The 25675-nt window shown below is 50.1% G+C and overlaps 1 protein-coding gene and 1 non-coding gene across 2 annotated transcripts in view; both read left to right on the top strand.

The window, feature by feature from the left end:
* Positions 1-25675, top strand: part of ino80 (INO80 complex ATPase subunit) — a 38517-nt gene that overhangs the window by 989 nt on the left and 11853 nt on the right. Inside the window, exons 2-21 of the mRNA XM_042337924.1 lie at positions 12579-12765; positions 13598-13755; positions 15064-15131; positions 16426-16575; positions 16911-17031; positions 17508-17710; positions 18359-18412; positions 19284-19487; positions 19750-19945; positions 20104-20171; positions 21236-21445; positions 21537-21617; positions 21903-21998; positions 22197-22256; positions 22521-22663; positions 23199-23283; positions 23610-23727; positions 23992-24077; positions 24542-24709; positions 24914-25047. Of these exons, the coding sequence (XP_042193858.1) occupies positions 12623-12765; positions 13598-13755; positions 15064-15131; positions 16426-16575; positions 16911-17031; positions 17508-17710; positions 18359-18412; positions 19284-19487; positions 19750-19945; positions 20104-20171; positions 21236-21445; positions 21537-21617; positions 21903-21998; positions 22197-22256; positions 22521-22663; positions 23199-23283; positions 23610-23727; positions 23992-24077; positions 24542-24709; positions 24914-25047 (2546 nt within the window). The 5' untranslated portion in view covers positions 12579-12622. The remainder of the gene's footprint in view (positions 1-12578; positions 12766-13597; positions 13756-15063; positions 15132-16425; positions 16576-16910; positions 17032-17507; positions 17711-18358; positions 18413-19283; positions 19488-19749; positions 19946-20103; positions 20172-21235; positions 21446-21536; positions 21618-21902; positions 21999-22196; positions 22257-22520; positions 22664-23198; positions 23284-23609; positions 23728-23991; positions 24078-24541; positions 24710-24913; positions 25048-25675) is intronic.
* Positions 11562-11633, top strand: trnav-cac. The gene has a single exon. It is a non-coding gene; the product is annotated as a tRNA-Val (tRNA).

Raw genomic sequence — 25675 nt, 5'->3', positions numbered from 1 at the left:
CCGGTCACGTCGGGGGGTGCTGAGAAGGATACCGTGCGCGCGTCCTTCGAAGCGTTTGGACTATTTTTTTTTCACGTATGCAATAACGCGCTTTATTATTTTCAAGTTACATTTTTGAAGTCTCAGCAGCAGTGAACACTTTGTAAAATTTCCGATTGCTAATAAAAGAACAGTGTTCAGGAAACGGGCACTTTCACTTGACGATTACTGTGAAGTGTTTTTGAGATGCTTTAGATGTACAGCATTAAGGTGCTGTAAAAATGCAAATTCTTTCTTAGCGATGTTTGAGGATGTTTAGTTCTTTTATGTTTAGTTTTCGAAATATCCCTGAGATGATATTTTCTGCACCTGCCCAAATAAGCATAGGGTGGTTTGAGCTTGTTACAGAACCATAAGGTGGCTTCCCCTTTCTGATCGTGTTATTGACTTCTGTAGGTGCTTTCCAATACCTCGGCCAAAAGTGTGTATATACCTTGTTTGTCTATGTGTACAGTGAATGGCAACAACAACAACAACAAGATTCCATTTATAAAACGCCTTTCACGTCAGGAGGACATCCCAAGGCGCTGCACACTATTGATGAGGCATCAGAGCTTAGTTTGATCCAGACCCCCTTGATGTCCACACTTTCGTGGAGGGGTCACCGGGTAGGCTCAGGGCAGGAATTGGGGCTTATTTTGTTTTGACTCCCACCCCCCCTTCTCCAGGGACACCGATACTGAGAAAAATCCAACAAATCTTGGTTACTGGCCTGGTTGAGAACCAATTCAGCTTTCTGATATCGTGAATGCTGGGAAGTTGGAACATGTAGTCACCAAACTGTGGATTAGAAAGTGCAGAGTTCACACGAGAAAGGTTATTGAGGTTTGGAAACGGTGAAACATTCTTGTGTGCCTTCTTCCCCTTCCTGAATGGCTGAACTGTATTGTGATAGTCAGGATGGTGATTTTAGAAGCAGAATAAGGTTATGATAAAATTGCGTAAGCTATAGTCTTGCATCATGTGACATAGCGAATAACGGAATAAATAGCTTTGCTGTAGTTATTCTGAAGCAGTATTTAGTAAGTGGAGCTGAAAACCATTAAAACTGAACTAGTCTGTTGGCTAGCTTCCACAACTTGTGTTTCGTGCAATAGGGTGCAGCACGTTTGTGAAGCATTAACTTCTGAGTAAATGTTGCAGTGTAAACCTGAAAGTTTTCTGTGTGAGAGCTGAGAGATGTCTGTGAGAAGGAAGGCTATTGCCATGTTTTTGAACAGTTGTCTTTTCTATTGTGTTTAATAGGTTAATAAAGGCTGACAATGTTTGCAAAAAGAGAGAAATTGCTAAATCATTACTGAGCAGTTTTTATTGTACAGGTGACACAGAGTGGCAGGAAGTGGCTTCACATGTCCCACGTGTCAAGTACAGACTCAGTTTGTTGGCTGCTTTTTCGGTTGGGGAGCAGCGTGTGGCATGCGGGGGAGAGGAAATGAACTCTATCAGGGGAGAATACAGTGTAAGGTGCCCCAGTAAGCAAGAGTGCGGCTAATAACATCAACCAATGAGCCACTGCATTCACTCTTTAATGATTGATCTGGAACATATGTGTGGTCGTCTGACAGTTTTGCTGGGATATTTGCTTGTATCTGTGGGATGTGCAGGACGGGAGACGGGGTTTCAACCCTGTGGCCAACCATTTGATTATTTCTCTTCACTTCCTGAAATCTAAATATATTGGTCATTGGGTTCTGAAGTGGCCGATACTGTTTAATGAAGATAAATGTAAAGCAATGAAACTGGGCCAGGGAGTATAATAATAAGCCTTGGATTTGATATTGTGCCTTATCATTGTCTTCAATATCTCAACATCTTTCACAGGATTTCTATTGTAAAGTGTAGTGACTGAGTGTAGGCAATTGTGGCAGCAAAGTCTGACACAGCAAATTCCCACAAACAGACATGACTAATCTTATCTGGGTGATTGTTAGCTAGGGTGCCGAGAGAAACTCTTCCCAAATTTTGTCCTGTGATCTATATTGTTCGCCTGACCCACAGGCGGGACCTTGGTTTAATGTCACTTATGAAGGTGGCACCACAATTCACAATAAAATCCTATGAAGTGCTTTGAGTTGTCAAGCTTTATGATATAATAATAATCACAATAATAATGATCTTTGCATTGATATACTACCTATCACATTGTCGGAATATCACAGGATTTACTGTAAAGTTCAGTGACTATTTATAAGCACTGTCCCACAAACACCCATGAAGTGAATGACCAATTTTTATCTGGGGGATTGTTGGCCAGGACACCGGGAGAAACTTCCTTCTCTTTTTGAATAGTGCCTTGCGATCTTTAACATTCACCGTAAAATTAGGTACCCAAAGCTGAACTTCCACTGAGGTCTGAGCAGTGAATCCCTGGATTGTCAGTCTTGACTGCCGGAGCAGAGGCGAAAGGGCATCAACTATCACATCTATTCTCCAAAGCCTGATTCCTGATCTTTCCCCATCTCCTCTAATCCTCTTTCTTTGCATGAGTTTATCTCATTCTTTTATAAATTGACTCTGCGTCAGCAGCCTCCCCTAAGCGAATCATCCTATACTCTTGACAAAGGGTTAACAGGAGCTGAATGGGATGACTCCTTGCCCTGAATAACTGGTCTGCACTTCCAGGTCTTGCCGATGAGCCAGGCTGGGAGGTACTGTCATCAGCAGTACCTTGGAGTACTGCGGACCCGCCTGGCTCAGGACCCGGACTACCGAGAGCGCCTCAGAGCGCTGAATCGATTCCGACATTACACTACCAGGCAAGTCACCTTGGAGCCAGTTCAGCTCCAAGTTGACTGTTTGTGGGACACTGCTATGCGCAATGGCTGCCGCATTTCAGCCATAAAATATAACGTCAATTCACTTTACCGTATATTCTATCAAGCAATTTGAAACATCATGAAGATGTGATAAGGTGCTATATCAAATGCACGGATTCCTATTATTAACTCTGCAGCTTGTGTCCTCTCGCACCAAGTTCCGTGAACCCATCACTCCCATTCTCGCCCGGCTCCACTGGCTGCCCATCCCCCGGGGATATTGTTCAAAATCCTCATCCTCGCTTTCAAAACAACAAAATTACATTTGTAAAGCGCCTTTCACATCTGGAGGATGTCCCAAGGCACTGGACAGACAAGAGTTACGGACCCGAGCTGGGGGTCGGGGTGGGGGAGGGTGGAGCTCCACCCTTTGGAGCTCCATTCCACAGTCCTTTAGCCTTGCTCCCTCCCTTGCCTTCTTCAAAGCCCATCTCAAAACCTTCCCCTCCGACTGCAGCTTTGGTCACCCTCTCTACCCTCCTCCCAGCCTGATCCCAACCCCAGTTCGGGTCCAAATCCCTGACTGTGCAGTGCCTCATGACGTGAAAGATGTTACATTATCGTATCAGGTCTCAACAACAAAATTACATTTGTATAATGCCTTTCACGTCGGGAGGACCTCCCAAGGCGCTGGACAGACAGAGTTTCGGACCCAAGTTGGGGGTCGTGAAAGGGGAGAGTGGAGCGCATGGGGGGAAAGCAGGTGATTGAAGGCATGGTCGAAGAGGAGGGTCTTGAGATGGGTCTTGAAGGGAGGGGATGAGGCAGAGGGACTGTAGGATGGAGTTCCAGAGGTATGGGGAAGAGTGGCAGAAGGCCCGCCTGTCAATAGTGGGGCGAGCGAGGCGGGGTACGTGAAGCTGGCCGGAGCGCTGAGTGGAGGGAATGAGCAGGATTGTAGAGGTTTAGGAGGTCGCAGAGGTAGGGGGGAGCAAGACAATGGAGGGCTTTGAAGGTGAGGACTAGGATCTTGAACTGTATCCTCTGTGTGATGGGAAGCCAGTGGAGTCGGGCGAGGATGGGGGTGATAGGGTCACAGAGCCTGGTGCAGGAGAGTACAAGGGCTGCAGAGTTCTAGATGATCTGCAGCCTATGGAGGGAGGAGTTGAGGAGGCCAACAAGCAAGGAGTTTGCACAGTCAAGCCTCGATGTAATGAAAGCGTATATGAGGGTTTTCCACGGCCTGCAGTGTGAGAAATTGGCGGAGCCGGGCGAGGTTGCAGAGGTGGGGGAAGGCAGAGCAGGACATGGCACAGATGTGAAGTATTAAGGGTCAAACAAGATGCCAAAGTTCCAGACTGGCTTAGTTAGGTGGAGTGTGCAACCACGGATGGTGATGCTATCAGCGCCTGAGGTGTGGAGGTGCTGATGGGAGTCAATGAGGAGAGCCTCGGTCATATTGACGTTCAGCTGAAGAAAATTGGCTCTCATCCAGGACTTGATGTCTGACAGACATTCTGTCAGCACAGCAGTCGTCCTGGAGTCGAGGGTGGAGGCAGAGGTAGAGTTGGGTGTCGTCCGCATACCTGTGGAAGTTGACCCCATGTCTGCGAATGATGTGTAACCAAGAGAGAGCATATAGATATTGAAAAGGAGGGAACCAAGGACAGAGCCCCGAGGAATGCCGCATGAGACGGTGCGGGGGCTAAAGGAGAAACCGTTTGTGGAGATGAAGTGGAGGTGGTGTGAGAGGTACGATCTGAACCAGTCAAGGACAGAGCCATGAAGGTTGACGTGAGAGGAGAGGCAGTGGATGAAGATAGAGTGATTGATGATGTCGAAGGCAGCAAAGAGGACAAGGAGGTAGAGGAGTTCTGGTTGCAGATGGACATAACGTCATTTGTCACATTTGTGACCAGGGCTGTTTCTGTGCTGTGGGCGGTATGGAAATCCGATTGGAGGGAAGTGGTTGGAGAGGAAGGAGTGAACGTGGGAAGCAACAACTCGTTCCAGGACCATGGAGAGGAAATAGAGGTTGGAGATGGGGTGGTAGTTTGAGAATAGAGGTGGGTCCAGGGAGGGTTTTTTAAGGATAGGAGAGATGACAGTTTCCAACTTCTCTGTTCCAACAGATAGTATCCTGACCTCTGTAGCCTGTCCTTTCCTTCTCCACTGTCATCCTTATTGAACCATACTGCACTTTCTCCCATCGCTGTCATCTCATGTCTGTGTTTCCAATACACCAGAGTATTACAGCTGTGGCCGCCCCAGTGTCTGATACAGATTCCTCATTGCTTTCTTTTGATTCCTGTGGCTCTGGATCTAAACTAAATGTAGATTCCCATTTGCCCTTTTAACGATCTTTCCCTCGTCAATCCCACTGTTCACAAAAAGGGAAAGGTTATTGCTACCCTCAGATTCTGTGTTGCTCAATTCCATAGAGATGCTACCACCTAGGGAATAATTCCACTCCCTATTTTCTCTCCCACACTCCACCACTTCACATTTCCTATATTAAACTCCATTTTCCACAAACCTGCCCCCTGGTAACCTGTCACTATCCTCCTGGAGCTACCTGCGCTCTTCCTCACTGTTACCAACTCCTAGTGTCATCCACACACTTGGATGATCAGTTTGACCTGTATTCAGAAGTTGAAGCACCACAGAGACCTGACACTTCTGATGCCATATGAGCATCAGTGATCTCTGATGCCAGTAATCCACATTTAGGAGCAGGTTCAGGTGTTTCTGTTGTTCGTAGTTTGTGTTCCTAATCACGGATGTCACTCTTTCTGCATTACAGTACATTTGGGGAAAGATGTGACTAGAGATTCAGGAACAATTGTCGACAATAACAAATTACATTTTACAAATGACATTTACATTTTGTACCAACCAGAGAAAGTCAGGAAATTCAGTGACATTTATGAATATTGGAAAGTGGATTACGTTTTCTTATAGTTGTCTCAATTGAAGCTTTCAATCAAATGCCTAGAATTTCCTGCAAAATACAGTCACTACACTTTACAGTAAATTCTGAGAAGTGCTTTCAGACATCCTCCTCATGTAAAATGAAAAGGTTATTATTAAATGCATGAGACCAGCTGGGAAACAAGGTGACTGGCTGTTGAAGACGTGTTCAGTCACGTCCGCTTCTGGCCGTCAACTCCTCCGACCGTCAATTCCTCCGTCGTCTGTCACCTTGTCCCCCGTTCCTCTGTGTATCACAGGGAGGGGTAGAGTGTGTATCACAGAGAAGCTGACCAGAAACCAATATCTCCCCTCAGTGAGTGGAAACATTTCAGAACTGCACCAGACTCAATCAGTGAACTTCTGAAGTGTCTGGTAGTTCTGCGTAGTACTTATAGACAGCTGGTTAACTGATGGTGAATTATTTGCTGGGTCAGGGTGAAGTTTACTACAACGTCCATCAATTTCCGTCTTCACTAATCTCCCTAGAGATTTGTTGATTTCCTCAGATTCACTGAACCAGTGTGCAACCTAGGCATCAGGTTCGTCCCATAGCTGTCCTTCCTTTCACACATCCTGTCCCTAACCTGGATCAATTTCTTCCACCTCTGTCAGTTGCCTGCCTCCGACCGCACCTTATCCCAAACAGCCAAAATACTTGTCCCCACGTTCGTCACCTCCCACCTTGACTACTCAAATGCTCTCCTTGCCGATCACCCCAGTTCCACTAGCCACAAAATCCAGTTAATCCAAAACTTGGCTGCCTGCATACTCACCTGCACTAAACTCTGTACCCCTATCACACCAGTTCCAGCCAGGCTCCACTGGCTCCCTCTCACTGAATAGATTAATTTCAAGATGCTCGTCTACAAATCCCTTAATGCCTTGGGGCCTCCCTGCCTCTCCGACCTGCTTACTCCCCAACCTGTTGCTTGTCCCTCGTACCCTCTGTTCCACCATTGGTGGGCTCGGTGTCAGCCATTATGCCCTGAACCTCTGAAACATTCTCCCTCAATCCCACCGCTTTGCCCCATTCTTGCCCATCTTCAGGACCGCCTGAAGACCTTCATGTTCAACCGTACTTATGGTCACTTCCCCCCGGGCCGGCGTCAGGCTCCACCACTGTCAAGCGCTCTGAGATGCTATGCTGTGTGAGGGCACTATATAAATCCAATACTGGTAAATAACTCAGTGATAAGATGGAGAAATGCAATGTGAGGTTTCCGTTTGTAGTGGTTTTAACTGGCAACTGCTCTTCGCCGACTTCGCCGGAACTCCATCTGTAGCAAGAGTAGCAAATCTGTCCGATTTTAGATCAACCTGATCCAGGCACTCAATCCATTTCACAGACATCTGCTCCTGTTCTGTCCATTAGTGGAGCAAGATCAAGCATCTCTTCTGTGATGCAGAAATACTCATCACTCCATCGAATAAATCTGATCTATTTCGCTGTGAGACATCTTTGCCATCCACATTTTTGTCAATATCAATTGAGTCGACAATACACTGTTGGGCTTTTTCATTGAGCTGTTTCTACACATTTTCAGCAAGGTCAGCATTTCCGACCGGCAGAGTGTGTTGTGAGAAGTGCAAAGTTTTGCTTTCTTTGGACCTAGAATGTCAAACAAAGACATAGACTTTGAGACTTATTTTCAACTCAAAAGTATTATTGTGTTGTGCTTTGTGCATATGTTCCTCCTCTTTGTGAATCTTACGGACAGCCTACATTCCACATCTTTATCATCGCGGATTTAACACTTGCATCTCTTCGATATTTGATAAGACACAAAATTCAAATATTGTAAAGTTCCATCCCAGTGGAGAGCAGATTATCTGCAGTAATATTGGGATGGCTCCTTTACAGATTAAAAAAAAGTGCAGATAATTGGACATTTTGTAAACTACCTGTTATTATTATTTTCCTTGCATTTGATATAGCGCTTTACACGTCATCTAGACGTCTCTAAGGGCTTCACAGAATATACTGTAAAGTTAATTGACTGTATATTTGTGGGCGAAATATACATGTATACATGACTGCATACATGTTGGCCATAACGCAAAATCGTACCATCAGGATTTATATTATTGTAGTTTCACACTGTGCTATTCTCTTTCTGTTTCTATTTTTTTTCTATGCCCTTTTACGACTATTCCTCTCTCGTGCCCTCTTGGTCACCTGTGGTTTACCTCAAGGCTCTATCCTTGGTCTACTCTTATTTACACGCTCCGTTGCAGTGATGTCATCCATAGACATGGGGTCAACTTCCACTTGTATGCGGATAATATCTTTTTTCCCGCTAGTCGTGACTCCAGGTATACCGACGTTCTGACTGCTTCCTTGTTAGACATCAAGGCCTAGATAAGCAGCAACTTCCTGCAGCTGAACATGGACAAGTTGGAAGCCATCCTCCTTTGGCTCTCGTCAATGTTTTCTCACCTATGGCATTTGACCTCCTTAACCTCCCTGGCCAATCCCTGGGACTGGCTGAACTACCCCACAACTGGTCCCTAACCTTTCCTCCACCTCTTTCACATCGCACGCCTCAGACCCTATTTTACATCCTTCACTGCTGAAACTCCCATCATTGTTTTCATCATCTCCTGCCTCAATTTTTCTAATGCCCTCCTCACCGGTCTCCCTATTAATATTGACTCTCACTCACTGAGTCTGTCTGTAATATTGACTCTCACTCTTGAGTGTGCAATATTGATTCACTTACTCTCTGTAATGAAATGTTGACTAATAATAATCCTTGAATTTAACAATGGAGGTGTGCAGTGGAAAGTTTGGGGAAAAAAAATGTTTTCTGAGCACTTTTAACGCATTGAAATATCACTTGCTTTTGTGAAGTTAGTGATTGTGTGTTTACAGGCCACGCTGCTGCAACGTTACACACAGCATAACCCACAAACAACCTTGAGGTGAAAGACCAGTTTATTTGGCTTGAATTAGCTAACTCTCTGATATTTTGACCCTCCCACAACCTGCAGATTATTCAGAACTCTGCAGCTTGTATTCACTCCTGCATTACATTCTGTGAGCCAGTCACCCCCATCTTCGCCCGGCTCCACTGGCTCCCCATCAACGACCGGCTTCGCTGACTCTTCATTTCCTAGAGGATCGAGTTCAAGATCCTCATCCTCACCTTTATGGCCTTGCTCCTCCCCATGTGACCTACTAAAATATTATCAATCTGACCGCTCCCTCTGATCTGCAGGCTCTGGCCTGCTCTATGTCCCCTGCCTTGCTCGCTGTACCATTGAATGTGGGCCTTTCAGCCTTTCTGCCCCCACTCTCTGGAACTCCATCCCAGAGCCCCCTTGCCTTGTCCCCTTGTCCCCTCCCTTGCCTTCTTCAAAGCCCGTCTCAAGAACCTTTTTCTTTAACTGTGTCTTCAGGCATCCTCTCACCTCCAAGTCCCTTCTCTTCCACTCCCTTGACTCCAACCCTCGGCTGAAAACCCTTCACTGTCCAGCGTCTTGGGATCTCCTTCCGATGTGAAAGCCGCTATATAAATTCAATTTGTTGTTGTTATTCATTCCCCATTCCTAGCTTATACAACAATAAGATATGTTGCAGTCGTGTGGGGGAGCGAGTACCAGCACAGATACGATGAGGAGAGAGCAGGAAATGGGTCATTAGATGTCAGCCTGTCTCAGTTGGCAGTACAATCTCACCTGTGAGTCAGGTGGTTGTAGGTTAATTTCCCACATTGGGATTTTGAACTCACAGTGTAGGTTGATACTGGTGCAGAGCTGGGGTGGGTGCTGCTTTGTTGGAGGTGCCGAGCTTCAGATGAGACGTTAAACTCTGTTTTTGTCCGTTGAGGTGGATGTCAAAGATTCCCAGGACCCTATTTGAAAGGCGAAAGGAGTTTCTCCTAGTGTCCTGGCCATCAGTCCCATCGGTAAAATTGGTAATTCACTTCATAGAGTTTAAGGGCCATTGCCATACCCAGATTGGCTGCCATGTTTGCCTACAAAATACACATTAATGATACTTCATAGTAAAAATTCTGTGAAGCCTTTGAGATGTTTTGATCAAGTGATAAAGTGCTGTATCAAATTCAAAGATTATTTGTATATTGGTGGAGTACTGGAGCACTCGACTCGCAATTGAGAGGACCCAGCTTTGATTCCCAGCGGGGTGAAACCGTAGGCAAATTTCCTTACTCTGTTTACCTAGCAGTAAGTAGGAACCTGGTTGTTAGTTGATTGGCAGATCATTTTTTGGGGGTAATATTCCCTTAATAATAAATAAATAAACAAACAAATAATACATTTGGTCACTCAATCCACGATTGTTTCTGAGATACTGCTGTGTGCAATTAGCTGCCTCATTTCGCCCACAAAATATACAATCAATTCATTTTTACAGTATATTTTATGAAGTGCTATGAGATGTCTCAACGACATGATAAGGAGCTATAACAACAACAACAACAACAACAAGATTCCATTTATAGAGCGCCTTTCACGTCAGGAGGACGTCCCAAGGCGCTGCACAGTTGGGTCATGACCCGAGCAGGGGGGAAATGGTCAGGGTGAGGGGAGGGAAGGGAGGGAGAGAGGAAGGGGGAAATGGTCAGGGTGAGGGGAGGGAAGGGAGGGAGCGAGGAGGAGGAAGAGAGTCGAGAGGGGAGCTGAAGGCACGGTCAAAGAGAAAGGTTTTGAGACCGGCCTTGAAGGAGGAAAGGGAGGAAGCAAGGCGAAGGCACTGGGGGATGGAGTTCCAGAGCCTCGGGGCTGAGAGGCTGAAGGCCCGACCACCGATAGTAGGGCGGTTGGGGCGGGGGACGTGGAGCAGACCGGAGCCAGAGGAACGGAGGTTACGGGCAGGTAGGTAGGGGGATAGTAGGTTGGAGAGGTAGGAGGGAGCAAGGCCGTGAATGGCCTTGTAGGTGAGGATGAGGATCTTGAAATCAATCCTCTGGGGGATGGGGAGCCAGTGGAGGCGAGCGAGGGTAGGAGTGATGTGGTCCCGAAGCCTGGTGCGGGACAGTACACGAGCTGCAGAGTTCTGAATGACCTGCAGCTTGTGGAGGGAGGTGCCGGGAAGGCCGGCGAGGAGAGAGTTCCCATAGTCCAGCCTTGAGGTGACAAAGGCGTGAACCAGGGTTTCAGCAGCGTGAGGGGTGAGGTAGTGCCGTAATCTGGCGATATTCCGGAGGTGATGGAAGGCGGTGCCAGTTGTGGTGCGGATGTGAGGGAGAAAGGACAGCTCAGGGTCGAACAAAACGCCGAGGTTCCTGACTGGCTTTGAGAGGTGGAGAGTGCAGCCTTGGATGCTGATGGTGTCAGCGCCTGAGGTGCGGAGGCGCTGACGTGAGCCAATCAGGAGGGCCTCGGTTTTTCGCACGTTGAGCTGAAGAAAGTTGTCTCTCGTCCAGGACTCGATGTCGGACAGGCAGGCTGTCAGGACATCGGTGGTCGTGGAGTTGAGAGTAGAGGAGGAAAGGTAGAGTTGGGTGTCATCCGCATACATGTGGAAGTCATGTTTGCGGATGATGTCACCAAGGGAGTATATTAAACTCCAGGATTATTATTTCTTAAATATTATCATGGGATTAGAATACAGAGCATCAGTGACACAACAGACGTTAAACCTTCGCATGAGACATTAAACAGAGGCCTGTTCACATCGATGTTAAAGATCCCATGGAACTATTAGAAAAGTGAAAGTTTCTGGCCAACAAATAAAATTGCTTACTCGCTCCATGGTTGTTTGTGGAATATTGCTGTGTGTAACTGGCAGCCGCATTTCACCCATAATATCCACTTTACAGTATGTGGAGTCCTGTAGCTCAGTGGTTAGAGCAGTCGCCTCACAAGCGAGAGACCTGGGTTCGATTCCCAGCAGGACGAAACCTTGGGCAAGTTTCCTTACTCCACACACCTAATAATAATCCCTCCAGAAAACAAAACATTAATAAAAATTGGTCACTTCAATCCACGGCTGTTTGTGGGACACTGCTGCGTGCAATTGGCTGCTGCGTTTCGCCCACAAATATACAGTCAATTCACTTTACAGTATATTCTGTGAAGCGTTTTGAGACGTCTCGAAGATGTTAAAAGCGCTATATCAAATCAAGGATTATTATGTTCTTTGAAGCGCTATGAGACGTCTCAACAATGTGATGAGGTACTGTATCAAATACAAGGGTTATATTTTATCATTATTTATTATATGTTATCTGAATAACATTAATCCTGTATTTGACATAGCCTTCCACATTGGGAAGATGTCTTAAAACAAGGAATTACTGTGAATTGACTGTATTTTGTAGGAAAATGGCCTCCTATTGCTGTGGTGTCTGACTATGAGCTGTTGTAAGCATGTGGTGAGTTGTACACAGAGCACTTGGCCCTCACGGTTTTGATCTTCAGTCTTTTCTTGGTTAAACATAAGATGTCAAACTCACATCGTTGTGTTTTTACAATGTGAAGTTTATATTGAGAAATCATCAAGTGGAGTCCTGTAGGTCAGTGGTTAGAGCACTCGCTTTGCAAGTGAGAGACCTGAGTTCAATTCCCGGCAGGTCAGGGCGAAACCTTGGGCAAGTTTCCTTACTCCACACAGAGCCTAATAATAATCCCTCCAAAAACAATAATAAAATTGGTCATTTTCAATCTATGACTGTTTGTGGGACATTGCTGTGCACAATTGGCTGCCGCATTCGCCCACAAATATACAGTCAATTCACTTTACAGTGTGTTCCGTGAAGCGCTTTGGGACGTCCTTCCGACGTGAGAAGCGCTATATCAAATGCAAGGATTATTATTATTATCTTTACTCCTCTGGTCTCACAGTACCTTCAAGACGCCACGTTTCTCCTGGGCGAGAGGAGCTTTCTATGGCAGCAGACTTACTTCAGAGTGAGAATGGGAGCAGCGCAGAGCTGGCAAAGCCTCTCCATCTGCAATACCTGGAACGTGCACTACGACTCGACCCCTTCCTGCGTCAGGCTGCTGTCGTCTTCAACAGGCCCATCTCCAGGTACCCGCACAGTGGCCAAGCACTCTGTCAAACTGCTTCTTTCTCTTCATTACTAAGTTAGTTATGGAAAATAATCTCAAGCTCCTCATCTATAAATTTTATCACACCCTCGCAGTTCCCTGTCTCTGGGATCTCCTACCTCACTCCTCTGCTCACCCCTGCATGCGGGTATCTCTCTGCATGCCATCATTGATGCAGAGCCTTCACCCTTAACCTCTGCCCCTGCGTCCCTCCACTCTTTGCCTCTCTGTTTTACCCCTCTATCTGACTTTAAATCCCATCTACAAACCTACCTCTTCAACCGTGCCTAGAGCCATGTCCACCCTGCTGCACCTCTCTTGCTCGGTGTCCGACCTGGTCTCTGTGAAGCACTCTGAACCGGTAGCCTACATGAAGGGTGCTCTCTAGGTACAAGATGTTGTATTTGGGCATCTGTGGGGTTTCATATATGCAGCAGTTTCCAAAGGGATTCCTTTGTAGGGAGAGTGGGGCCTGCTCAGTGGAAGTATGTCCTCTGACCTGCGGGAACTGCACTCATTCCCACATCATAATAATCCTTGAATTTGGTATGTCAAGAAGACAGCCTAAAGCACTTAATGGGATTTACTAGAAAGTGTAGTGGAAAGTGGGTTTCAAATCTCACTCGGTGCTCCGATTCTTCTGGGTTTCTGATCTCATTCAGCCCTTTGATTGGCCTCAGCATCTCGCCCTAAGCAGGAAAGCACTCTTGAGTCCCGATCCTGCCTGAAGGGTAATGTATTAATGCAGGCTGTTGGAGTCATGGTAACTGATCTTGGGAAGTTGTTTTACTTCTTCTGTTAAACCTTTGCAGCAGTGATGAGAGTGACGATGGTCTGGAGGAGGCTCCCTCACTATCCAAGCCAGGGCCTGCAAACCTGAGCCACATTAAGAAGGAACCAGTGGATGAGGACGTGGGAGAGAGACGGGCGCTGGCAGCCCCACGCTCACTCAATGGGGCTTTCCATCCAGGTGAGGCCACTTCACTGCTTGGGGACTCGGTTAATTTCTGCACCTCCCCCAATGGTACCGACCAGACTGTCTTATAAAGTGTATCGAAAGAGTAGCTTTGTGTGGTGAATGTTGTCTTGCTGAGGCACAGGTTGTCAGTGGGGCCTGGAATAAGTGGAGTCAGCAACAAGGCCAGCACTGCTATCATAAGATCAGCCTGGGCTGTCCAGAGCTTTCACTGAGTGGAGCTAGCTCCTCGGGGCGAGCTTTCTGAGGAGAGGTGTTGGGGGGAAGTGGCAGAGGGGGATGGTAAGCTCCCATGCCGTCTTTCTGCCCCCCCCCCCCCACGAGCTGACCATGTCTGATGATCCCCTGCTCCTAGTCTTGATTCACAATTTGGCTGCCCACAACCCAAGAATTCATACCTCACCATTAATTTTGCTCAGCTGGGTGTCTGACACATGTGGAAACCCATCACCATGCTAAAGACTATCCAAACCAAGCTGAGAATTCCTTGTATGCCACTGACACATGGAAATCCCAGAGATATTTATTGGAATGGAATGTGCAGTCTCTGTGTGGAGGGATGCATCCTGCTTACTTGATTCCGGAAAGTATCAGGTGCAGGTTGGCAAGAGCTAAAGCTTGGGGGGACCCCAGAGTGTGCATTGGAGTCTTCTGGAGTCTTAACCAGCTAAAACCACATAGTTAGTCGAAGGTGTTGATTTTTTTCAAAAGCAAATTAGATAGATTTATTTTAGGAAATAATATCTTGGGATACAGTATATAGTTTAGGACATGGCATGTGCCAGGACGGTAGAAGATGAACTGGATGGACCTTGGTTTTCTTTTGTCTAGCAATTCTTATGTTCTTATGCCATTGATATCACTGTCTGGCAGCTTTCCCAATGCTTCTCCAGTTAGAACTACCTTAGGGCTTTGGTTTGTGGGGTTAAAAGGAGCTGAGTGGGAGGACTCCCTGCCCCAGTGACTGGTCTGCCCTTCCAGGTCCTGCTGATGAACCAGGCTGGGTATGCTGTCATCAGCAATCCCTGGAATACTGTGGACCACCTGGCTCAGGAACCGGACTATCGAGACCGCCACAGAGTACTGGCTCGATTCTGACATTCTGTTGCCAAACGTGACCCTGGAGCCAGTCCAGCTCTACCCCACTCCCTAGAGGATAGGGAGGACAGTCACTTCCTGCATGGAGGGCGGGGTGGGGAGCTGTATACCCGCTGTTGTTGTTGTAGCTAGGCAGGATGCTGGTTGCCATTGAGGCACTGGCTGGCGACTGAAGGAGATGCTCAGGATGTTACTGTTCCCCAGAGGTGAGAGCGGAGCGGGCAAACCTGTACAACTTCAGCAAAGTCAAGAAGAGCAGGAAGTGGCTGAAGGTAAGAGATGCGTTCATGATAAACACAACCAGAATAGGCACTGTGTGGTGCTGTGTGTGCATGTGTGTTTGTGCCTACGGTCACTTCCCCCTCCCGGTTCAGATCAAGCTCTCCACTGTCAATCGCTCTGGGATGCTACCCTGCGTGAGGGGCACTACATAAATGCAAGTTGGTGTGTGTGTGTCTGTGACAGCGAGAGGAGAGGTCACTATGTGACTAGGGGTGTGGGCACTTTGTGACTGAGGGAGAGTTATTGAGTAGTGGGGAGTTGTGTGGGGTGGTGGGGAGGGTTGAATGTTTCTTACATTGACATATATCAGGTCCAGGGGAGCCGAGTTTGATATTCTATAGCTTCTCTCAGCCCCTCGAGGGATTCTCTTATATTCTATCCGGAATGTGTATCGCAGCATCAAAATCGGTGTCTGTGATGGATTCACTGAGCCCTTCTCTCGTGAAAGGGGGGTGAGTGAGTCACACAGTGCCCCCACCTCATAGTCACACAGTGCCCCCACCTCACAGTCACACAGTGCCCCCCCCCCGACATTGACACAGTACCCCCACCTCACAGTCACTCAGTGTCCCCACCTCACAGTCACACACACATGCGGCTGTCTTGTCACTCATTTTATTCGATTTGTTCATCAGTGTTGTGCTGGATGGCATTGAAGGAAGAGATTGGGTGTATCTGTTCCAGGCCTCTCTCAATTATTTTAGAAAATAATATTTTGGGATACAGTATAGGTGAGTAATTTGGGACATGACAAGTGTAATACGCTGGAAGAGCTGGACAACTTTGGATCAAAGGTTCCCAAAGCTTTCCACTATTGTAAATAAATCAATACAGAATTAATCGCGATCAACACCTCCATTATTGTAGCATGCGACTACCAGGATGGTAGAAGCCGGACTCGGTGGACCTTGGTTATTTTTCATCTAGCGATTTCATTGTGCCTGAGAGCATTCTGTTTGGGATGATATTGCGTTGCTGGCAGATTCACTTATGCTGCAATGCACTCACCACCTTGGATGCCACCATCTGGGGTTGTAGTGGCACTGTTTGCTTGGGCATTGACTTGGGAACTGCGCTGAGATAGGACAAGATAGGGGCATTCTGACTGCTTGTCGCTCTTCAAGGACAACAAGGTCCAATGCGGGTTAGACGTTTGTCCAACAGTTCAGTGTCAGAGGGTTCTCACTCCCGGGCTTGGAGTGAGGTGGTGAAAGCTGCTTTAAAAGCCCAGTTGTTGCTGTGGGAGCCTGGGGCCCTGTTCATGTGGATGTGTGTTTTGTACAGAGCATTCTGCTGAGTGAGGAGACATCAGATGAGTCTGAGCACGAGGAGCCCAATGACAGCTTCACTCTCTCCAAGGACGAGCTGCACGACATGCTCCGTCTCCACAAGTCCCGCAAACTCCACCAGAGCCGGGTGCACAGTGACCGCGAGGCAAGTCAGAGACCCTCCCCCCTTAACCCTCCTCCACCTGTCACCCCACTCCCCTTACACCTCTGCCCCCGTCGGGTCGGTCTCTGTGTCAGAGTTTCTAATGTCTCTGTTCCTCAGAGTTTTAGGGTGGGTGTGTGTGTGTGAGGGTTGGGGTGGGTGTCTGTGTGAGGGTTGGGGTGTGTGTGTGTGTGTGAAGGTTGGGGTGTGTGAGGGTTGGGGTGGGTGTCTGTGTGAGGGTTGGGGTGGGTGTCTGTGTGAGGGTTGGGGTGGGTGTCTGTGAGGGTTGGGGTGGGTGTCTGTGTGAGCCTGATGCTGAGTGTCTGGTGTCCCTGTAGCAGCACCAGTACCAGTATTACAGCACCGGGCTGCTCTCCACACATGACCACTTCTACGAGCAGCAACGCCATGTCCTGGGTCCCAGCAAGAAGAAGAAGAAGGAGGAGAAGAAGCTAAAGGGTGAGTCTTGCCTCTCGCAATCCTTGCCCCTGCTGCTTGCCAATGCCCTATGTCCCACCGCCCTGCCCTGTGCCCTTCCCTGTGCTTTACTCTGTATCCAGGCCTGTGGTCACCTCCCGATTCTCACTGGTTGGGCAATGAACGCCACCATTGTTCAGTGCTTTGAGACGTTGCCCCGTGTGAAAGCGCTTTATAAGTGCAGGTTGTTGTTGCTTCTTTTTAGTGTAAGCAACGGAACCCTGGTGTGAGGAGTAACAGAGCCCTGGCATGTGTGTGGGTGTGTATGAGGAGTAACAGAGCTCTGGTGTGTGTGTATGAGAAGTAATGGAGCTCTGGAGTGTGTGTGTGTGAGAGGAGTAACAGAGCCCTGGTGTGTGGGTGTGTATGAGAAATAATAGTGCTCTGGTGGGTGTGTATGAAGAGTAACGGAGGCCTGGTGTGTGTGAGGAGTAACGGAGCCCTGGTGTTTGTTGTAGCTAAGCTGAAGAAGGTAAAGAGGAGGCGGGAGGTGGAGCACTCCATTGGGGAGTCGCCCCACCGCCTGGAGATGAAAATCTTTGCCAAGTTTTCACACGACGCCCCTCCGCCCGGCTCCAAGAAAAAGCACCTGAGCCTGGAGCAGCTGAACGCCCGGCGCCGCAAGGTGTGGCTCAGCATCGCCAAGAAAGAGGTGCCCAAGGTGAGCTCCAGCACTGTCTCACACCAGCTACATTTGTCTTACTCACGTCAAACGCTCACATCAACAACACTCTCACAGCCTTATACATCTATCACACTTTCACAGTTATTGCACACACTGTCACCATTGCGGTGCACTTTTGTCATGATATCATACCATACACTGTGTTTCACTTACATCATCACATGACACAGACCAGTCACTGGAGGCAGAGAACCCTCCCACTCAGCTCCTGTTAACCCTGCAAGCCAAAGCTCTAACGGGTAGTGTGGTCCCAGCTGGACAAGCAGCGGGAAAGCTTGCCAGACAGTGTTCTCAATGGCAAGCTATGCTGGTTAGACTTCAGCAGTTACCCCAACGCACACTCTGGGGTCCACAAGGCTTGGCTCTTGCCAACCTGCGCCAAATAATTTCCGGAATTATGCAAGCAGGATGTGTCCATCCCCGCATTTCCATTCCAACAATCTATCTCTGGAATTTCCACGTGCAGGTGGGATGCAAGGAAATCTCAGCTTGGTTAGGAGACTCTTAAGCATGGTGATGAATTTCCCATTTGTGTTAGACGCTCGGCTGGGCAAAAAAAGTGACACAGGGCTGTGGCTGGCCTGTTGCGTTGGATCAGTAACCCTTGCTTTGTGTTCTGTGCAGATGTACAAACAGAAATCCTCCGCACGGAACATGATCCTGACAAACACCAAGAAGGTAAATGTGACACTCTCCTCTTTTCCCCACCACGCTGTCTCCCCCCCCCATCCCACCCCCACACACAGCAGGCACTGTGCTCCCCCACACACAGCAGTCACTGTGCTCCCCCCCCCCCCCACAACAGTCACTGTGCTCCCCCCACACAGCAGTCACTGTGCTCCCCCCCCCCCCACAGCAGTCACTGTGCTCCCCCCCCCCACAACAGTCACTGTGCTCTCCCCCCCCCCCACAGCAGTCACTGTGCTCCCCCCCCCCCACAGCAGTCACTGTGCTCCCCCCCCCCCACACAGCAGTCACTGTGCTCCCCCCCACACAGCAGTCACTGTGCTCCCCCCCCACACAGCAGTCACTGTGCTCCCCCCCCCACACAGCAGTCACTGTGCTCCCCCCCCACACAGCAGTCACTGTGCTCCCCCCCCACACAGCAGTCACTGTGCTCCCCCCCCACACAGCAGTCACTGTGCTCCCCCCCCACACAGCAGTCACTGTGCTCCCCCCCACACAGCAGTCACTGTGCTCCCCCCACAGCAGTCACTGTGCTCTGCCCCCCCACCCCAACAGCAGTCACTGTGCTCCCCCCCCCCCCCCCCCACACAGCAGTCACTGTGCTCCCCCCCCCACACAGCAGTCACTGTTCTCCACCCCGCCCCCCCCCACAGCAGTCACTGTGCTCCCCCCACAGCAGTCACTGTGCTCCCCCCACAGCAGTCACCGTGCTCCCCCCACAGCAGTCACCGTGCTCCCTCCACAGCAGTCACTGTGCTCCCACGTCTCCCCCACTCCCCACCACCTCACAGCGCTCACTATGCTTCCCCCCACTCCACCACCCCCCTGGCGGGTGCTGATTGCTGAACCTGGCTACCCACAGCTGGCGTACCAGTGTATGCGAGAGGTGAGGAGAGCTGCTATCCAGGCCCAAAAGAACTGTAAGGAGACACTGCCCCGAGCCCGCCGGCTGACCAGGGAAATGCTACTGTACTGGAAGAGGTACGAGAAGGTGGAGAAGGAACATCGCAAGCGGGCAGAGAAGGAGGCGCTCGAGCAGCGCAAGCTGGACGAGGAGATGCGGGAGGTGAGCGAAACTGTGTCAAGGCATTAATGGGCTACAGAACCCAGACACAGCCAGCCAGTGAGAGCCCCAACTGCAGGCAGAGGGGAGGTTACTGACAGTGAAGGGGTTAGTGATAGTGAGGGGCAGTGAGGGGTTTAGTGACAGTGAGGGACAGGGTTGGGGGTTAGTGACAGGGTCAGGGGTTAGTGACAGGATCGGGGGCCGTGCAGGGCTCGGGCTATGCGGGGTATTGGGGAGGCACTAACTGGCTGTGTTCTCCTAGGCTAAGCGACAGCAGAGGAAGCTGAACTTCCTGATCACACAGACAGAGCTGTACGCTCACTTTATGAGCCGGAAGCGGGAGAGCGAGAGCGACGAGGAGCAGGACCGCATCCTCCTCAAGCTGGACGACAGCGTCACGTACCGGCAGGTCCACATCGGTGGCGGAGTCCTCATTAACCTCACCCAGGAGGATTACGGTCAGCGCCGCGCAGGGGGAAGTGGAGAGCGCTATGGGAGGGAGGTGGGAGAGCATAGGGGTTGGCTTTTGGTGGTGAAGAAGCGCAGGGCGTAGCGTGTTGGAGGGAAGAGGGGACTGGAGTGCTGTCTGACCGATGCTGTCCCTTGTGATTTGCAGACAGTGAGTACTACAAGGCCCAGGCACTGAAGAACGCTGAGGAAGCTTATCAAGTGCAGCAAGCTCGGGTCAGTCACCGCCTCACTCACACAGTCACCACCTCACTCACACTCACCACCTCACTCACAGTCACTCAAGTCAGTGTACAAGGCTGCTCACAGCTGTCACTGGGTTACCTGCTATCAGTCTGGAGTTGATGCCGATTGGCATAGGTGTGAATTGGGAACTGTGACGGACAGGCTGGAGGCAGAGGAAGTTGAGTTGCCTTGGGGAGGGGTGTGCTTGGAAGGGGGGGGAAGACTTGCAATGAGTGCTGATGTTTTTTGCCGGGTGTGTGGCACGAGTGCTTGGTGCCTCCCAAGTGACTTGGGAGCCCAGATAGTGAGTGTTGGCAGGGTCTCATTCCTATCCTCATGCACCTCACAAACACCCCACAACACGCACACCACACACACCTTACACCTCACACCCAACACACCTCATACCCCTCGCACCCCTTGTACCCACCTCACAGCTCACACATACCTCACCCACCACACCTTTCCAGCAGAGGGTTGGAACCCTGATTCCTGCCAGTAGAAATTGAACCTAAGAGTCCATGGTGAACCTGTTCTGGGATGTGAAATGCAATTTCTTGTTGTTTTTGATGGAATATTGGTGAAATATCCCTGAAATGCTGAGTGCGTTCTGGTGTCAGGCCAGTTTCTGTGCTTTAATGTTCTTGGACTTAGGGAGTTGTCAGGGACATTACCCCAAATGCCATGTCCATGCCTGGTTAAGCTGTCTGTGTAAACTGAGGTCCCAGCAAATGGATATTAAAGAGCCCATGGCACGATTAAAAAGAGGAGTTTGTCTCTCCCGGCTCTCTCACTCCAGGCCTATATGTTCAGCCAAAACATACACAGTCACTACACTTTACAGTGTATCCTGTGGAGCAATTGAGCTGTTGACCCCGCCGAAAGGCACTGTATCAACATTATTAATGTTAGATGAGCTACCACATTCACCCTCAAAACACACCCATTACTTTGTACTATATCCTGTGAGGTATTTTGAATCTCGATGATGTTATAAGGCGCTGTATCAGATGGACGGATGTGATTATTTCACTGACTGCGTATTGTGGTTGCAGACCCGGCTGTTTGATGAGGAAGCAAAGGAGAGCCGGATGGCAGCGCTGCGGGCAGCCAACGAGTCCGGCACGGGGTTTGGGGAGAGTTACAGCTTGGCCAATCCTTCCATCTGCGCTGGGGAGGATATCCCACAGCCTGCCATGTTCATTGGCAAACTCAAGGCCTATCAGCTGAAGGGCATGAACTGGCTCGCCAACTTGTACGAGCAGGTAAAGTGCTGCACTGAGAGGGCCTGTTACTGTGCAGTCAGTCTGTGAGGCCTCAGGGCTAACGCCATGTTCTCTTGCTTTCTGTCTCTAGGGTATCAACGGGATATTGGCTGATGAAATGGGGCTGGGGAAGACGGTGCAGAGCATCGCTTTCCTGGCACACTTGGCTGAGGTAAATGTTAGAGATGAGTGGCTGTTTCAGTCACTCGCAGTGGGGTCACTAGGCCGCGTCGCATTGTTAACACGAGTACCTTGTGGGCACCTCCATGAGGATCAGGTCAGTTAGTGGAGTTCAGTCCAGGACATGGGATCGTTTTGTCCACAAAGTACACAGTCCATTTTACAATGCGCCCTGTGAAGTGCTCCCAGGATATCTCTATGACGTGATAAGGCACTGTATCCAAATGGAAGGATTATTATTGTTATTTTGATTAATTAAGACGTCTTCTCTTTACAGAGGGAGAACATCTGGGGTCCGTTTTTAATCATCTCCCCCGCTTCAACCCTCAACAACTGGCACCAGGAATTCACCAGATTTGTTCCTCGGTTCAAGGTGAGGGAGGGGGCTAGGGAAGGAGGGAGTGGGTCTGGGAAGGAAGTGGGGCTGGTGGGGACTGGGGGGAAGAAGTTGAGGTGTCAGTGTGACTGGGGAATGTACTGAGAGCACTGCTGAGTAGGGCATTGTGTGACTGAGCTGAGAGCACTGTTGGGTAGGGCAGGTTTACTGAGCAGCTGCTAATATTGTTCTCAGGTGCTGCCGTACTGGGGGAACCCGCACGACCGAAAGGTGATCAGGAAATTCTGGAGTCAGGTACGTCACCACCATTACCCCTCCCTCAGATGAGTTCCCCCACCCCTCAGGTACGTCTCCCCCACAAACTCGCCCTTATAGTCTCACCTTACTCCCAGGAACTCCCCCCACCCCCCCGCCCTGGACGCACCCTTTCCCCTGCCTCTTGCTTCCTCCTCCAGTAACACCCCTCCCCCCCCTAGACCTCCCTGGTCCTCTTGGCCCCTTCCCCTGCAGGTGAGTGGTGAGGTGAGTGCTGAGGTGTGTGTCCACTCTGGCCTACAGAAGACGCTATACACACAGGATGCCCCATTCCACGTGGTGATAACCAGCTACCAGCTGGTGGTGCAGGACGTCAAGTACTTCCAGAGGGTCAAGTGGCAATACATGGTGCTGGACGAGGCCCAGGCTCTCAAAAGCAGCTCCAGGTGTGTCTGTCTGTGTTTTGGTCTGTCTGTCTCTCTCGGTCTGTCTGTCTGTCCCTCTCTCTCGGTCTATCTGTCTGTCTCTCTCTCTCTCTCGGTCTGTCTGTCTCTTTCTCTCTCTGTGTGAAGGAACACAGGCTTCTGCTGCCTGTGTGTCCAGGGAGGGACACCCATGAACTCTCAGCTCTTCCTGGGATAGTTAGTGCTCACTGAGTGTGAGGTGGGGGGGGAGATAGGGCTCTGAGTGCGGGGTGGGGAGGCGGGCCTGTGAGCGTAAGGGGAGGTGAGGCTGTAAGTGCTGGAGGGGAGGCGGGGCTGTGAGTGCTGGGGGAGGTTGGGCAGTGAGCGTGATGGGAGGTGGGACTGCGTGCTGGGAGGAGGCGATTTGTGAGTGCAGGGGTGAGACGGGGCCCAGATTGCTGGGGGGGAGGCAGGGCTGTTAGCATGGGGGGGTGGGGCTGTGAGTAGGTGGGTGTGGGGGCTGTGAGCGGCTGGAGGCAGGGCTCTGAATTCACTAACAGCACGCCATCCTCTGCAGTGTGCGATGGAAGATCCTGTTACAATTTCAATGTCGAAATAGGCTGCTGCTGACGGGGACGCCCATCCAGAACACCATGGCTGAGGTGAGTAACAGCCAGGCTTTCACTGGTCAGTGCTGCACTTGGCATGTAGCAGCTCCAGTAGGGGAGTGAGCACCAGCGCAGACATGTTGGGGAGAGAGCAGGGATTGGGATTAGAGTAGTGAGCTCCAGTGGGGGAGCGAGCACCAGCACAGACACGATGGTGATCAAGCAGGGAATGGGATTAGAGTGGGGAGCAAGCACCAGCACAGACCCAATGGAATAAAAGACCTACTCTGTGCTGTATACTGCAGTTATAGACTGCAGTCTCATGGTGGATGTTGTTTGTGGCTGGCCTGAGCTGAGTGCAGCATTCTGTGTCTCCACAGCTTTGGGCCCTGCTGCACTTCATCATGCCCACTCTCTTCGACTCCCACGATGAATTCAACGAGTGGTTCTCCCGGGACATCGAGAGCCATGCGGAGAACAAGTCTGCTATCGATGAGAGTAAGTCTCTCCCAGCGCCACCCCCCCATTCTACTCTTCCACCCACTATCTACTCGCTGACCTGTTCTGATCTCTTCCCCCCACCCCCCACACTCATCCCTGGTATCATCTGTAGTAATATTCCCAGGTTATTTGGGAGTAAATTGAGTAAGCTCCATTATAATATTCCATGTTACCTCAGCCCCTTCAGCAGGCCCACACCTTGCTGCCGTGCTTTATTTTCTGTCAGATTCGCTGTATAAACAGAACATGTTCTGTTCCCAGACCAGCTGTCTCGCCTACACATGATTCTCAAACCTTTCATGCTGCGGAGGATAAAAAAGGATGTGGAGAATGAGCTCTCTGATAAGGTAATCCAGAGCGCTGCGCTACACTACAGTACTGCTCACCTCACTCTTGGCCAGTGGTTTGCTGTGGTGGACTGGCTGTGTCAGGGCTAAGCTGGGTTGGCTGTGTCAGGGCTGTGGTGGGCTGGGGCCTGTGGTGGGCTGGGGCCTGTGGTGGGCTGGGGCCTGTGGTGGGCTGGGGCCTGTGGTGGGCTGGGGCCTGTGGTGGGCTGGGGCCTGTGGTGGGCTGGGCCTTGTGGGCTGGGGCCTGTGGTGGGCTGGGGCCTGTGGTGGGCTGGGGCCTGTGGTGGGCTGGGGCCTGTGGTGGGCAGGCTGTGTGGAGGCTGTGGTGGGTTGGCTGTGTGGAGGCTGTGTGTCAATTCTACCTGTGAAGTGCTTCAAGATATTCATTGTTTGTGTGTCACAGTACTGTCTAATGTCCGGGTCTTGCGTTTCGATGTGTTAACTGGTCAGCGTGTCTGTGCTAGATTGAGATCCTGATGTACTGCCAGCTGACGGGTAGGCAGAAGCTGCTGTACCAGGCGCTGAAGCACAAGATCTCCATTGAAGACCTGCTGCAGTCCTCCATGGGCACCAGCCAGCAGGCCCAGAACAGCACCAGCAGCCTTATGAACCTCGTCATGCAGTTCCGTAAGGTCAGTTCTCTCTCTCACACACACACGCACAGTGCTCACACACACACACATACACGCAGTGCTCACACACACCTGGCGCCTCCCCCTCGCTCTGACTCTGACTCTGTGGTGTTGGAGCCTCAGGCACAAAGGCCACAGCAGGCTGGGGTGAAGCTGAGGAGCTGCTGGACTCTGGTTTACTCACTCTCTTCTCTTCTCCCTCAGGTGTGTAACCACCCGGAGCTGTTTGAGCGCCAAGAGACTAAATCACCCTTTCACATGTCTCTGAGACCCTACAGCATTCCCAAGCTTGTGTACAGGCACGGCCAGATTATCCACTTCAGTCACTGTCGCAACAGGTGAGAGGGGCTCATAGAACCTTCAGGTTCTCCCCATCCTCGAGTCAGCCCCCTTTCCCGGCCTGCAGCCCCCTGCCCCGGCCTCCAGCCCCCTGCCCCGCACTCCAGCCCCTGCCCCAGCCTCTGGCCCCCTGCCCCAGCCTCCAGCCCCCTGCCTCAGCCTCCAGCTCCCTTCCCCAGCCTCCAGACAGGCCTCTTCTCACAGCCCAGTTGCTGATTCCCGTGAATGGAGCATTTCTGTTAGAGCTGAGGTCAGGAAGCATTTCCTCAGGTGGAGGGATGTGAAGATATGAACCCTCTGCCCCTAGAGAGGTGGAATCAATAGGGACCTTTAAGACAGAGATGGATAGGGATTTGGTAATCGAGGTATTAAGAGGTGTGGTGACAAGGCATGGGATTAGCATTTACCTACAAATGCAGACAGAACACTCTACAGTAAGTCCTGTGAGGCACTTTGATGTTTCAGTGACTTGATAAGGTGCTACATCAAATGTAAATATTGGTATTAAAAGATCTGCCAAGATCTTAAACTCGTTGAACAGGCTCAATGGGCTGAATGGACTCCTCTTGTTCCTTTTGCCAATGTTCCTATCTTATCTGACATGAAAGGCCACTCACTTGTAGTTGA

The sequence above is a fragment of the Callorhinchus milii genome, unplaced genomic scaffold (assembly GCF_018977255.1).
Source record: "Callorhinchus milii isolate IMCB2004 unplaced genomic scaffold, IMCB_Cmil_1.0 Scaffold9, whole genome shotgun sequence".
NCBI lineage: Eukaryota > Metazoa > Chordata > Chondrichthyes > Chimaeriformes > Callorhinchidae > Callorhinchus > Callorhinchus milii.
This window is presented reverse-complemented; position numbering and strand designations above follow the sequence as displayed.